The sequence below is a fragment of the Rhincodon typus genome, chromosome 7, assembly GCF_021869965.1.
Source record: "Rhincodon typus isolate 14 chromosome 7, sRhiTyp1.1, whole genome shotgun sequence".
Taxonomy (NCBI): Eukaryota; Metazoa; Chordata; class Chondrichthyes; order Orectolobiformes; family Rhincodontidae; genus Rhincodon; species Rhincodon typus.
This window is the reverse complement of record NC_063338.1, coordinates 55030666-55045528: the sequence shown is the minus strand read 5'-3', so window position 1 is coordinate 55045528 and position 14863 is coordinate 55030666. Positions and strand designations below refer to the sequence as shown.

Sequence of the window (14863 nt, the reverse complement as noted above, 5' to 3'; positions counted from 1 at the left end):
CCTTTGATTCCCTTGCAAACAAGAATATATCTACCTCTGTCCTAAAAATATTTCATGGTCCCCACCTTCAAGGCCTTCTAAAGTAGAGAATTCATAAGTCACACAAACCTCTGAGAGAAAAGAATTTTCTTTCAACCCATCCAAAAAGGCTAACCCCTAATTTTAAAATGGTGCCCCTTAATTCTGAACTTACCCACAAGAAGTAACATCTTTCCACATCCACCTTGTCAAGTCCATTGAGGATCTTATCTACTTCAGTCAAATCACCCCTCACTCTTTTAATCTCCAATGATAAAAAGCCCAGCCTATCTGACCTATCCTCGTATGAATCCAGTAAACCTTCTTCAAACTGCCTCCATTTATATCCTTTATAGAACATAGAACTGTACAACACAGTACAGGCCCTTCGGCCCACAATGTTGTGCCGAACTTTTACCCTAAACCTAAGGTCCATCTAACCTCCACCCCTACCTTATACTATCATCCATATGTCTATCTAATAGCCGCTTAAATGCCCCTAATGAGGCCGACTCCACGATCATCTCCAGCAATGTGTTCCACACCCCTACCCCTCTCTAAGTAAAGAATCTACCTCTGATGTCTCCCCTATATTTACCTACACTCACTTTCAAACTATGCCCCCTTGTAATAGCTACCTGCACCCTTGGAAAAAGTCTCTGGCTATCCACTCTATCTATACCTCTGATCATTTTGTACACCTAAATAAATACACCTTTCTGAAATAAGGATGCCAAAACTGCACACAATATTCAAGGTGTGGACATACTGATGTCCTGTATAACTGAAGCATAATAATTTTACTTTTATCTTCAATTCTTCTCATAATAAAGGACAGCATCCCATTAACCTTCTAGATTGTGCTGTACCTATCTTTGTGCACCTGCATACCTATCTTTGAATTTAGCTACCATGCCTTTGTTCCCCTCATGGAGTGCTTTGTGTAAATTGTAAAATATTGAGGCACCAGCACAGACCAAAGCAAGACTCCACTCATTACAAACAAAAATGAAAATTGCTGGAGAAACCCAGCAGGTCTAGTAACATCTGTGTAGAGAGAAACAGTGTCGTGAAATTCTGAAGAAGGGTCACTGGACTCTAAACACTAACTCTGTTTCTCTCTCTCTACAGATGCTGCCAGACCTACTGAGTTTCTCCAACATTCTCTGTGTTTGCTTCAGATTTTCAGCATCTGCAATTCTTTATTTTATATCAATCATTATCCTTTTCTGTTTTCAAAAACAAAGACTTATCTACCAAATTTTTTTTTTCCTGAGGTCAATTACGGCAGAGTGAAATCTGACTTTTTCCCTTTACCTAAAATATGCAATATGTTTGTATGTTTTTTGTGGTATTTATAGTGGTAACCATTACTTTCTTTTATTCATTTAAGGGATGAGGGTGTCGCTGGCTCAGCCAACATTTGTTGCCCATCCCTAGTCACCCTTGAGAAGGTGATGGTGAGCTGTTGCCTTGAACCACTGCAGTTCATTTGGCATATTTTCACATTACAACCTGTCAGTCCAATTCATTGAATAGGTTCTTTTAGAATAAATCAATAATTTTGTGTTAATTAAAGAGACCTGGTTGATTGATTTTCTTATTTTAAGATTAATATAGCATATAATTGGGCAGATTAGGGACTGGGTATAACAAATTAAATTTATGTTGTGTTGTGTGGAGTAGTGGGAGTACAGAAAGACAGTGCACTTCTCCCATCTAGGTTAGAACGCCATTGGTTTCTTATACCATTCAATTTTTAAAAAATTTTAGACTGTAATCTCAAGTACAGCTTGTAATATTCACTGATTTTGCTTCACCTCTAGAATTAGCACACTCGCACTGTAAATATGTAAACTCACAAATAGGAATTAACCACACTGACCTAACTGTGTAACATGAGGGTTCAGCTCTTTCCTATTGATACATCACATACTTTTCCCCTTCCCTTTCCCTTTCTATCCCTCAAGGGGAGTCAACCTTCAAGGAAATGCTCACAATCTCCCTTTCCCATAGAAATATATAACAATACGCCATATATATTAATATATTTTAATCTCATAACTGTCATAAATGCAGGAATCATGATAATTTATATTGTGTGTGAAGAAAATAAGAAAATAAACAAATAGCCATATATCTACAGCACATACCTTGTAACCGCTGTCTCTAAGTTCTCTGGAGAACTGTAAGAATAGGGGAAAAGATCCATCTATTACCATTTTCTGAAGAAAGGTCTCGACCCAAAACGTCAGCTTTCCTGCTCCTCTGATGCTGCTTGGCCTGCTGTGTTCATCCAGCTCTACACCTTGTTATCTCATCTATTACTATGACTTTGTTCGATTAGCTTTACTTCTCAACTGAAGTAATTCTCTCTTGGCTGCTTTCGCAAAGTTTTTGCCTGATAACTTTTATATATTTTACCTTATAGAGAACAGTCATAAAACATGTTTAGAAATTACTCACTTGAGAAACCTTCCGTTTTATCTTCTTATTTAACATATCTACATTTGTCACAGAAAAAAAACAGCAGGGTATTAGACTTCTAGCTCAAATTTGGTCGTTTCATATTACAATTAACCATTAACCAGCCTGCAAAATGTTTCTGACAAGAAAGATGTCACCAAACCCCACTAATTGTTATCTGGTTCCACCAAAATATCTTTATCCATTGTCCATGATTTGCTTTCACTACTGTCAATTTCATCACCATGAGTACTTCCCATACAATGTCACTTCTTGAATTCCATCTTATAATTTTATACTGTAAATTATCCCTTGATTAGACCTCAGAACCTCAGAGAGGAAGCTTGCATCACCACCTCATTCTGATCGGTTTTACTCAACAAGCATTTGATCTTTTTCTCTGCTTTTGTTCTTTGTCCCAATCTGCTTTTCTATCTCTATGCTTAAGTATTTGCTTATTTTCTTTCCTCCACTTTCAACATTACCTGATCCTGTCTCAAGAGAACTTTTCAGCTTCAGTTTGCCAGGCAGCAAACCATTTTTCCATCCTGTTAATTATTATGGGATGTTTCTAAATTACATAATATGAACTGCAGAACAGAATAGCAAGAAGAAAACTCTGGTCAGATTGTAAGGAATGAATGAAAGTTGAGCACTTAAGCCCAACTGAAAATGTGCAGGCAACTGGACAGAATGAGGAAAAGTGATGCAGAAGCTCAGAGCAGTCTGGATGGCACTGGAGTGATGGAGGGTGTATTAGGGAAGAGAGCAAATAGGAGCTGGAGCACGGGATTAGGGAGTCAAAACTTATGGATAACTAGTTCCAAGATAGAGAAACAAATGGGAGATGTGCAGGCAGCAATAGTGGACTGCAGATCCAAGCTGCACTAGGAAATCCCATGAAAATGAACATATTTATTTTCCTATTCATTCACTGGAAGTGGGTGTCACTGGCAGGGCCAGCATTTATTGCCCATGCCTAACTGCCCCTAAGAAAATGGTGACGAGCTGCCTTCTTGAACCACTGCAGTCCACTTAGTATAGATAATACACAATGTTGTTAGGGAGGGAGTTCCAGGATGGTTGATATCTTTGAAGAGTGGAAGCTACAATTGGTAAGTAAAATGGTAAAAAAAAATTAAATTCAAATAAACCTAATCTGGCAGCAATAGAAAATTGTCATGTAAGTTTTACTGCTAGAAACTTGTAAAGAAAAACTCAAGAGATTAAAATAATGCATAGCTCCAGAACAAACCGTCTAAGAAACCACCTTTGAGATGCAAAAATAATAATTAACATTCTTTGTGGTTCTCTTCATTGTCTAGTGACAGGAAGCAGACAAAAACATGTTCTTATGGCTGTTCCCATGGCTAGTCTTCCTTTGAACGGGAAGCCAGTCTATCACCAGAGGGAATATCTTGAGGAGGACTGTTCAGTATCAAGCATAACTAACCAGGAGATTCTCCCACTCTTAATTATCTGCCATAGACATACCAGAAGAATTTACAGATTAATTGATAAGCAACCTGTTTGGCCACATTCTGAATGCACCTTCCAAGGCCAATGTAGTTCAGATGCAAGGACACTATGCACTGTGCCACAAGACTTAATTCTTGTTAATGTTCGAAAGACTGAAGTCTAATTACGTTTCAAAGCATATAAATAATTTCAACATGATATTGGAAGTAGAATGTCAGTTTTAGGGTACAGGGTATGCCATTAGCACAGAGTTGAGAAAAGCTATCTTCACTCGGAAGGTAGTGAACCTATGGAGTTCTCTACCACATAATTTTGTGCAGGCTGATTCATTGAATATATTTAAGAAAGAGGTAGATAGATTCTACACACTAAAGTTGTCAAGCGTTATTGGGAGAGATTGGGAGTATGGCATTGAGATAGAGAATCTACCATGATCATATTGAATGGTGGAGCAGGTTCAATGAGCCTATAGTCCTACTCATGCTCCTACTTTTTAATGTTCCGATGTTCTTAAAATCTGCTAACTACACAATAGTAGGAAATAGGCAGGGGATTGTAAAAGAAAGTAGAAAGATAAATGAGTTCATAGAATGGACAACAGCAAAATATTGTCAATAGTGCAAATCTGAAAACAAAACTGCTGAAAATACTCAACAGATCAGGCAGCATCTGTGAAGAGAAACAGAATTTAATACTTCATTAAGTCCTGTTATCATAGAATAGGCAAATAGGGGATTAATGCAATTTAAGGGGATATTGAAATGAGTTACAGGATACAATGTTGATTCTTTTTAAGAATGACAGTTAAATTATGTTGATGAAAATCGTTATTTTAACTTTCCTAATTCTTGTTCTTAGTATTTCGAGTGGACAAGCCCCCATTGTCAACAGGTTTGCCTCTCCCAAGTAATGCCGGTGACGCGGTAACTTCAGAGCCCGGAAAGATTGTTCGGGCTTGTCAATGTGCCCTCTGGCCCTTTGTACAAACACTAATATTTGCAGAGTTACCTGTAAATCTATATTATTTTTGTTAGGTGTACCGAACCATCAATTACTTCCAAAATCCTGGACTTAGAAAGTCAAAACAAAACGATCAGGACGTTGTAAGTTTTTGAACTGTCAGGTGTGCCGGATTCTCGCAGCAATGAAGAGTGTTAGCTCTGAACAAAATGTTACCTCTCGAGTACTTGAAATTTGCCGGAAGTGGGCAGCTCACAATGAGCTAGGTGAGCTCTTTGCCTTTCGCCAGGTACTAATCCCTACAGCTTTCTAACATGTTTTCTTCTTACCTGCCTTTACCATAAAAGGAAGAAGGAAGCTGGCGAAAAGCAAGGGCGAGCCGGCTTCACCATGGTGGCCGTACTTGAGCGAGACTCCAAGTGTCAGCGATCTGCTCCACCTCCCCAGGTAGGGAACACGCCCCTGTTTCGGTGTTTGCGGCTCCTCTCCCAGACAACGCGAGGTTGCAGGTTGCAGGTAGCAGGCGTTTCTCAAACCCTTCTTCGCCTTCAAACTCATCCTTTCCATCTGTTTACAGTGTATCCGATTCCAAAGACATGGGAGTGAACCTGGTGACAATCGTGCTGCTTCTGGCAAAAACATTGAGTCGTGCAAAAGGTGAGTTTATAACACTTACTGTTTTTTTTTGTTTGTTACGCAGTCTAAAAGCAAATCTGCTCCATGATCTTGAGTATTACCTGAGGTATCTGATACTGTGAGTGAAATGTCCAGTAAGTGAAATTTAAATGTCGTTTGGTTTTGCATAACATTACCTAAGGTGTCATCCCCTTGCTTAGACATTGTGAATTAGCACCCGAATATTTCACTGATTTCTGTGGGAGGGGTGCATATGTAGTACTGTTCCGAATGCGTTATTTTAATCCATTCATTTGATAAAGTGTTTTTTTTTTTGTCCTAATCGTCTACTTGTTCACGTTTAGCAGTCACTTCTATCAGTCAAACGTTCAGATACGTTCATTTCGGGCGCAGGCACATTATTCCCCCAGTTCAGTTTCTGGTTACTAATTCCTCCATTGTTTCCATAGCAGGTTCCTGCTCTTCTGGAAGTGCACTTACTTGTGAAGACTGTTTGAGGCTTGGGCCGCTGTGCGGTTGGTGCTTCCAGGAGGTACAACAATCACTTTTAAAAGAATACCACGTCTTCAAAGGGCAATCTTTACTCCTTATTTCTTTAATGTGTTAAAAGGAAGCTCCTGTTTGTGCTGCTTACTCTTGAGTTTGACTGTGAAGTTAATAGTTAATCCATTAAAACCACAGCCTTTTCCTCTAGACATGTGCGTTGTATTTGTGGCAATTGCAGTCTGAACTATAGTAAATGAATAAACTTATAGAAAATGCTTTTGCTCATAGCATGTACAGAAGATTTCTGAAGGCGAGGTTCTAAAAAATGAATCCGCACCTAAAATATGGCCCTCATTTGTGTTTCAAACCGGAAATTTATACCAACTCAAACCCTATCTGTTGCTTTACATGTGCCTTTAACTCATTTAAGTAGCCTGAGGCTTACAAAATTAGTCTTGAACAAACTTGTACAAATATTCCTCTCAAATTACATGACGAGTGAATGCAAGTTGATAGAACAAAACGTATGCAGCATATTGTTATAAAAATAGTAGATATTCAAAAACATTAAGTATGTTTTGAAAATTCAAATGGGACATTGGTTTGGAAACTTAAACATTACCGGATGGCATACTTAAGAATGTACGCAAAGGAAATATGATTGTTAATACATTTCAAGATTCGTGCTACATTACCAAGGTAGATCTAAGCGCCGAATATGTATTGTTTATCTTAGGACTTCAGTGACGATTCAAATTTTGGTGGAAGATGTGACACCCTTGACAATCTTTCGTCGCGAGGATGCCCTCGGGAGTTTATTGAGTCCCCTTTCAGCGACCTTCGAGTTGTAAAAGGCGAGCCTGTGAGCTTGAGCAGCGAGAAGAGGGACGGGAAAAGGATACAAATGTCCCCACAAAAACTTGCACTTAACCTACGACCAGGTAAACGCGATGAGAAGTGGTGTTCTTGTATTCCCGCAGATGCATCTGAAAAGAAACTTCAAGCAACTTTCACAAGGTTTCACTGTAATAATAAGTGCATGCGACCTGGGCAAACGATAAGTTCCTTTATAGCCTTGGAATGCCTGCATCAGGAAGCCTTGAAATTGTTATAAGAGTGAAATAAAAGCGAAATTTTGGTTTTAAACATTCCGTCAAAGGGATCAATTTTAAATAGAACTGAAAAACAGGTTCCTGCTTTTCTTAAAAAAAAGATAATCATTGAATACCCACAATGTCGTGATTAACAACGTGCAAATGGACTAAGTAAAATAATTTTATAATCTATAATGTCACTGTACTGGAAACTAATGGATAAAGATGCTGAATTTAGTTTTTTATGCAGTAAAGTTCCATTTCAATTGTTAACCCCTAATTTTAAATGAACAGAATGAATAAGAATTGAAACTCTCTATAAATCAAAACGTAAAGGTAGTAGGCGTCATGCATTTGATCAGATATTTCTTTCTGATATCAATTTTCAGCACCTCAAGCATGGTGTTTGTTTATAAATTGATCATATAACTTTCTAACAGGCAATCAGCTGACATTTGGAGTGGATGTGCGGCAGTTTGAAGATTACCCAGTCGACATTTACTACCTAATGGACCTTTCTGCCTCTATGATCGATGACCTGAACAGAATTAAAGAACTGGGCTCCTCTCTCTCCAAAGAAATGGCCAAACTGACCAGTAACTTTAAACTGGGCTTTGGAGCGTTCGTAGACAAGCCAATGTCTCCTTTCATCAAAACGACTCCGAAGGATTTAGCCAATCCCTGCTGGTACGCAATTTATACTGATTTTAATATACAGGGCGTATGTTCATATATTCTTCAGGAGTCCAGCAAGTGTACAACAGTCAGGGTACCAAGAAGTTATTTAAAATAATCTTATTGATAACGTTCCTCTGTACTAATCCTGACCCAAAATAAATCATCTCTTTCCGACAACCTAAAAAGACGTTATACAGTACTTTAGCCTCTAATGCCACCCAGTTCAAGGGCAACTAGGGATGGACAATAAATGTTGGTGTTAACAACATCCCATGAGCAAATTTAAAAACAGGTTTTAATCCTAGTCAAAGTTGCTGTTCTCCTAAACCACAGAAAATTATTGTCCCTAACCTGTTGAGTCCATGAATACATCAAAGCGGGGATCAACAGACACTTGCAATAATAGGGATCGTGCAGGATGGAGCAATCAGTCCTGGTGCAGCTGAATGGTGGAACAGACTACAAGAGCTTTTTCTAATGCTATTATATTACTGTGAAAATGTTTCCACCCTTAAAGTTGATACAAGACCAACATTTTACACTTTAAATCCCGAGTGTTAAAAGAACCCAAATAGCAGCTGGCAGCTTTTTCAGTTTGCAAAGGTATGAATCAGGTGCAGCCATACGAGAGTAAAACTTTTCAAACAATTAGAACTGGATGGAGAGAAAAAAGCTAAATAGAATAAGACTTTCTGGGGAGAATGACTTCCAATTTGCTTACCTCCAGAATAGACTTTGTCTTTGCACATGTAACATAAACAAGAACATAGATGGTATTAAATAAGCTAATTATCTCTTTGCTAATACTGAAACTCCACCGGCAGATGGAAATTGCATAGTAAAGCTGGAGTAAATGGAGTTCAAAACTGCTTTTGTTAGGAATAGACTCCATGCATGTAATAAATAATTTTCAGAGTCAAAGAGCTCAATTGCTGGAACTTAATAATTATCAACTAGTTATAAGGATGGTTACTCTATCAATGACAAGACTTAACTTTCTACCGTCAATTTACTTCATACCTACTAAGCAAATGCAGCAATCGTATGTCATACAATGCATGTACATTGCCAAGTGCCAATTTCACAAAGCTCAGAGTACAGCACTGAAACTTGAATGGCAAATGATTGATATCAGAATTTAACTGCATCTGCAGTTGTTATATTTACAGACATAACTGTGAGCACATCAGCCTCATCATTATTTTGGCAACAAAATTTGGTCCAATATAATTGTCACCCCCTGTTTATCAATCAATTTTTGTGTGGGAATATTCTCCATTATCTGAATTTAAGGGAAATCTAGCTGATTAGCTTCAAGACTGTAAAAATAAATGGGTCTATATAACTTTGGATTATACAAATAATACACTTCAAAACATATATCTATTTCACAAGTTATATCTCTTTAGTTTCATTAATATTATAAATATCAATTGTGGACATCTTTACTCCACTGCTTTAAGCTGCACTGCAGAGAGATTTGCATCAGATAGTGATGCTATGTTTGTGTTATAATCCATAAGTCTTAACTTGGCTATGAACAATTGATATGAAAATTCCTGAGGCAATATCTCACACCATTTGGGTACAATGTCAAACTGGATTGAAAATGTGCTCCTGGGTTCTCTTCCTTTTCCAGAATTGTATCTACATTAAATTAACACATTTAAAGAATTTTGGGTATGCCTGCTACACTCAAAGCATTTAAACACGTGAACATAATCAAAAAAAATAACAAGTTACCTCCAGTTGATACTGAATACAATACAAAAGTGAGCTATGCTAATAATTGCTCTTCTTATGCTAGGTAGAAATGATATGTTCAGTGCTCTGATTTTCTTTTTCTGACTGCAAAATGATACAATCATGACTGTGCAACTATTTTCTCAGTTTATCCTGGAATATCAAGGATAATGCTATAAAATGCACATAATCATTATTTACAGGATTCACCCTTTCCTGATTAAAAAAATCTTCTAAGTTTCTTTCAACTGATTGTGCTAAATTCTGCTGTACTCCTTTTCATGACATGCTTAATATTTTGCAAACTCAACTGTTGCTACATTCGGAATTTCATTTTGCATGGAACTGGAAAAATATTGTTTTTCTTTAAATAGGACTCAGGACACAGAATGTTTGCCTACATTTGGTTATAGACACATGCTTTCGCTGACTGAAGACACAACAAAATTTAATGAAGTTGTTCAAAAACAGCAAATTTCTGCAAATGTAGATGACACTGAAGGAGGATTTGATGCAATATTACAAGCAACTGTCTGTAAGGTAAATTAACCTCTTGAATATACCTTGCTGTACCATTAGACATTGCCACGCAGATTGGGAACAAACTGATTAAAGTATCAACAAACAATTTGATGAAGTATTAAAAATAATCTCTATTTTAGGAAAAAATTGGCTGGCGTAATGATTCCTTACACTTGTTGGTATTTGTGACTGATGCTGATACCCATTTTGGAATGGACAGCAAGTTGGCTGGAATTGTCATCCCTCATGATGGAAAATGCCATTTAGACAATGAGAACAGATATACCAAGTCAACAGCAATGGTAATGTTTTTAAAAATGCTTTGCTTTTAATTGAAAATCATTTATTTTGAAAGCAAAAAGGAATGGATGAAAAATAGACTTTGTGGGCTACCTAGGTTCCATTCAAAATTTAAAAGTTCTCAAAATTCTTAAGTTAAATTGCTATAATTCAAGTTCCTGAACAGACTAGAAATACTTAACTCCTAGCAAAACTCTCAATGTTGTTTGAAACATATATGATGTTAATTTAATTTAATCTTCTAAGTTTTGATGGGTGTTAATTTTTCAGTGTAATTTTCCAAGACCTGCATACTTCAATTCACAAAATACCACAACCTGGAGGATACTAGATGTTTAATTGACCTGGTAATTTCATACCAATGAGTAAAACGTTGTGATGTATTGCAGCATAAGAACTATATTTGGTACTCATTCGTACTCAGTGACAGAATAGTGGTGTCATGATTGCTATGCACTAAGTGTTTCTCTAACATAAGTTAGTAGTGTTATGAAAACTAGTTTGCATGAATATTAAAGATTTTCCTTTTGAAAATATCTTAGCTTGTTCCTTAAACATTTGTATATTTACTTTAGCCATATGTTCCTGCAGTCTTGTTAAAAACTGCTTCAGGAAAGTTGCGTATACAAAGACGGTTTTCTTTTTACTTTTTCATTTTTGTTTGTCATTTCTCTCCTAATCCCATCTTACTTTCTTCCTCTTTCTTGCTATTTCTGTAAAAGAATTGATAATGAGTTATCTGTTTTAACTAACATTTCCTGACTCAGATTAAGTAATGCTGATTAAAGATTCTTCAAGGCCCTCTTGTGGTGCAATGGTAGTGTCCCTAACTCTGGACTGAGAGGTGCAGGTTCAATTCCTACCTGCTTCAAACATGTGATAATATTTTTGAGCAGGTTGATTAGAAAAATACATCAAATAAAAATTTTTCAGTGAGCTGTTTTGGTGTGGTAGTAATGTCCCTACTTCTGAGCTAGGAGGCATGGATTCAAGTTCCATCTGCTCCAGAAATGTGTAATAATATCACTGAACAGTTTGATGAAAAATACCTAAAAATTCTTTAGATTGATTGATTTGTTCAAGAAAAGAGGGATGGAAATGTTCACATAGATTCCTATCCCCTGTAGAGGGTGCTGAATCTAAGCCTAGTCAGCTTACTACATTTCTTATGAGCCCTGGGCAATAGTGTTTTATGCATTATTTCTAGCATTCATTATTTACCATTATCCTTTTCTTGAATAATTTATGAAAAAAATCTTTTTCTCCATATTACTTTGGGCTGTTAAACACAAGCTATGCATTTGCCATTAATTTAGTTGCTTCAAGTAGTCACTTATACTGTCCCTCAAAATTCTTTGAGCAATTCTCTGTTTTAATCAGGCAAGAAAGGGGTTATTGTTCACCTCTTTTTAACCCCCTTTTTGGGAAAGCAATTTTTTTTTGTTTTAAGCAGGCAGCTTTCACGCTTAATGTAAAAAAATAATCAAAGAACTGCAGCTGTTGGAAATCAGAAGCAAAAGCAGAGATTACTAGAAAAACTCAGGTCTGGCAGCATCTGTAGAGAGAAAGCAGAATTAATGTTTTGGGTCCAGAGACCCTTCTTCAGAACTGATTTTAGCTTGTAAAAGGTTGGTATATTTGCTAAAGGTGGGGTGGAGGGAGGGGTGTAGGAGTAAATGATTGGTGGAGACGGAGAGAGAGAAAAACAGTTGGGCAAAGGAAAGGAACACTTAAGTTAAACTTAGTTAAGGAAGGTGAGAGCAAATTCAAAATAAATAAGAAAAGTCAACACCTAACAAACACATAGCATGGGTAATAAAGTTTAACAAGAAAGGGAGTGAGGAAAAGCTTGTCGAATACAGGTAAGAATGATAAAAGCAATTACAATCCTTGATCTCTGAAGTCCCTTGGGTTGCAAGAATAAGAAGACTGTGAGTCCTACTGTTTAGCTATTGCTGCAGGTATCCTAGAGTTCTCAGTGAAGCATTGTTGTTGCTTTTCATCTGGTCACGTGTGTGTGTGTGTGTGTGTGTGTGTCAGACAGACAGAGTGAGTGTCATCCAGATTCTTGCTTACAGATACAATTTCTCTTGTCTCTGCTGTGCTGCTGAGATGCAGCTGACAGTAAAGGTCTATTTGCATATTCCAGAGTCTGCTCATTATTTTTTCAAGATGAGTACTCCTCAGATGACCTTTCATCTCCATGTGTGAATCATGCAGGATATAGAGATCTGAGTTTCTGCACCCTTTTAAAACTTGGGTTAATTTCAGCTCAGACTGTTGTTTACTCATGGGTTTGTCAGCTCATCTCAACCTGGTCAGGTAATCACAGCAGCCATGTTAAGTCAGTATTTGTTATTGTTAAACCCATTTTTAGTCCATGAAAGTCTCAGGCATTTAAGCCAAATGACTTAAGTTGAATCTTGACAGTCCATTTTCACTGTGATCATAATATTCCTTGGACTCAGCATAACTCTGACAGGTTTACAATTAACTTGTCCACTAACCATAATTGAGCAGAAGGATGGATCACTACAGAAACATTTGGCTGTGGTTTTTCAACCTGCAATTATGTATAAGAATGCAAATAAAGAAAAGGGAGATTCATTTGTGCTACTCATAATCTTAATAATTATCCAAGAAACAAATCATTGGTCCTGTCATTTCAAATAATAAATAGAAGGTTTTAAAGACATGTAATAGTGCTGGATATTAGTAATTCCTTGGTGGTACAGAGCTTAAACTTTGCCAAGAAGAGAAACAAAATCAAAGTTTTACACATTGAACTCATCAGGAAAGGGCACAATAAACGAAACTTTGAAAGGGAACACCAATTTATACAGCATAAGAATGTTGGTTGTTTGGAGATGCAGCTGGATCTGCGAACAGTCAGTCTTAGCTAGCTGTTTACTAAAAATTGAAAGGACTACAGATGCTGTAAATCAGGAACAAACACAGAAGTTGCTGGAAAAGCTCAGCAGGTCTGGCAGTATCTGTGAAGAAAAATCAGAGTTAACATTTCAGGTTCTGAGGAAGGGTCACTGGACCTAAAATGTTAACTTTGATTTTTCTTCACAGATGCTGCCAGACCTACTGAGCTTTCACAGCAATTTCTGTTTTTGTTTTAGCTGATTAATGCTTGACCAGGCGGGTGGACACTGGTCAGGGTGTTGCAGCAGGAAATTGCAATCTCCATAACCTCTCGCAATGAAAAAAGTGCACTAATATGCACAATATCTATTTGCCTACAAAGAACAGGATCCTGTGTGTGAAAATATATGTAGGGTCTAGAACTGAAATGCACTGCAAGCCTAAACAATCCTCCTAAATTAATTTCTGGTGAAATTCTTTAGCACAGTCTGGATAATTTAGTAAATGTTGTCCAACAGCACAATCATATCTAATGCTGAAGAGTATGTTCTGAGTTTTGCAAGCACAGGCTTATTGAGTACAGTCAGCAAGCTTTGCACAGTTAAGAGAACTAATTATTATGTACCCGGCATAACATGATATATCACGTTAATCATTTGTGCAATAGAGCAACTTTTTGATTTGACAGCAACATCTTTTTAGTGGAGGACACCATTCCCACGTTTGTGCAATGTAACAGTGTGAGATGGCTAACTTCACTTGTTGCTCAACTTTTTGGGTCACTTTCCCTTTCCAGGATGAACTGACGTGAATTGGGTACCTTTTAAAGTGCCAAACATTGTGCCATAGATGAGTTTACACGATGTGCAGTGAGTGCTGATTTGATCAGAATAGCCATTAGCTCACAGAATAATTTTGATACTTTTTATCTCAGCATCAAGCTTAACAGTGATCAGATGGATATGGCTCCATTCACAAGGTTACCAGTAAGGTTAATCATATAGCTTATGGAACTGTAGGAGTCCCAGTTTCTATACTGACTAGTGAATGTAAGCTTGCAGTAGATAATAGTAAAGAACCTGCTGACAGATTTCTTACCTAGCACATAAGGAAAAGGTGCTCATTTGATTGCTTCATTTCAATGGTAGATCTGAGTGCAGGATAGAGTTTATTAAGATATGTGAATAATTGTTTGGATGCAGTTGTACAGTCAAATATTGCAAATGCATCATTTATGTATGGGACATACACAAGGTCAAAAAGGCTAGTGCTCATTCCCTTGAAGACATGCTTCTCACGACCATCAAAGATGTTAGAAATGGCTGGGCATGGACGAGATTCCATAGCACATTTACTCACTACATCATGGCAATCTAGATGTGTCACTGGTTGTATGAGTCTGTTTTCATCAAACTCCTAGACTTAGCAACATAGGCAGTTGAGTTCAGTTCTAACAACACCATGCACACACAAATAGATGGTATAATATTTAATTCTATATTCATGTGAGTAATGAAAACCTATTGCAACCTTGTAGAATTAAAACTGGATTGCCAAACAAATTCTTTGGACAGACTCCTCATAGATCTTTAATTCTTTGGTATTAGTAT

The 14863-nt window shown here is 37.2% G+C and overlaps 1 protein-coding gene and 1 long non-coding RNA gene across 4 annotated transcripts in view; one reads left to right on the top strand and one right to left on the bottom strand.

Moving 5' to 3' along the window:
• LOC125483563 overlaps window positions 1-5394 on the bottom strand; it is a 29632-nt gene extending 24238 nt beyond the window's left edge. Inside the window, exons 1-3 of the long non-coding RNA XR_007262512.1 lie at window positions 5140-5394; window positions 2485-2522; window positions 2172-2204 (exon numbers count right to left, since the gene is read on the bottom strand). This is a non-coding gene — a long non-coding RNA (uncharacterized LOC125483563). The remainder of the gene's footprint in view (window positions 1-2171; window positions 2205-2484; window positions 2523-5139) is intronic.
• Window positions 1-14863, top strand: part of itgb6 (integrin, beta 6) — an 87335-nt gene that overhangs the window by 16455 nt on the left and 56017 nt on the right. For 2 of the 3 annotated variants that reach the window (XM_020531543.2, XM_048599448.1), the window contains exons 2-8: window positions 5271-5370; window positions 5501-5580; window positions 6009-6091; window positions 6782-6986; window positions 7580-7826; window positions 9935-10100; window positions 10223-10384. In XM_020531543.2, the coding sequence (XP_020387132.2) occupies window positions 5271-5370; window positions 5501-5580; window positions 6009-6091; window positions 6782-6986; window positions 7580-7826; window positions 9935-10100; window positions 10223-10384 (1043 nt within the window). The other variant, XM_020531544.2, reaches the window with a different exon arrangement.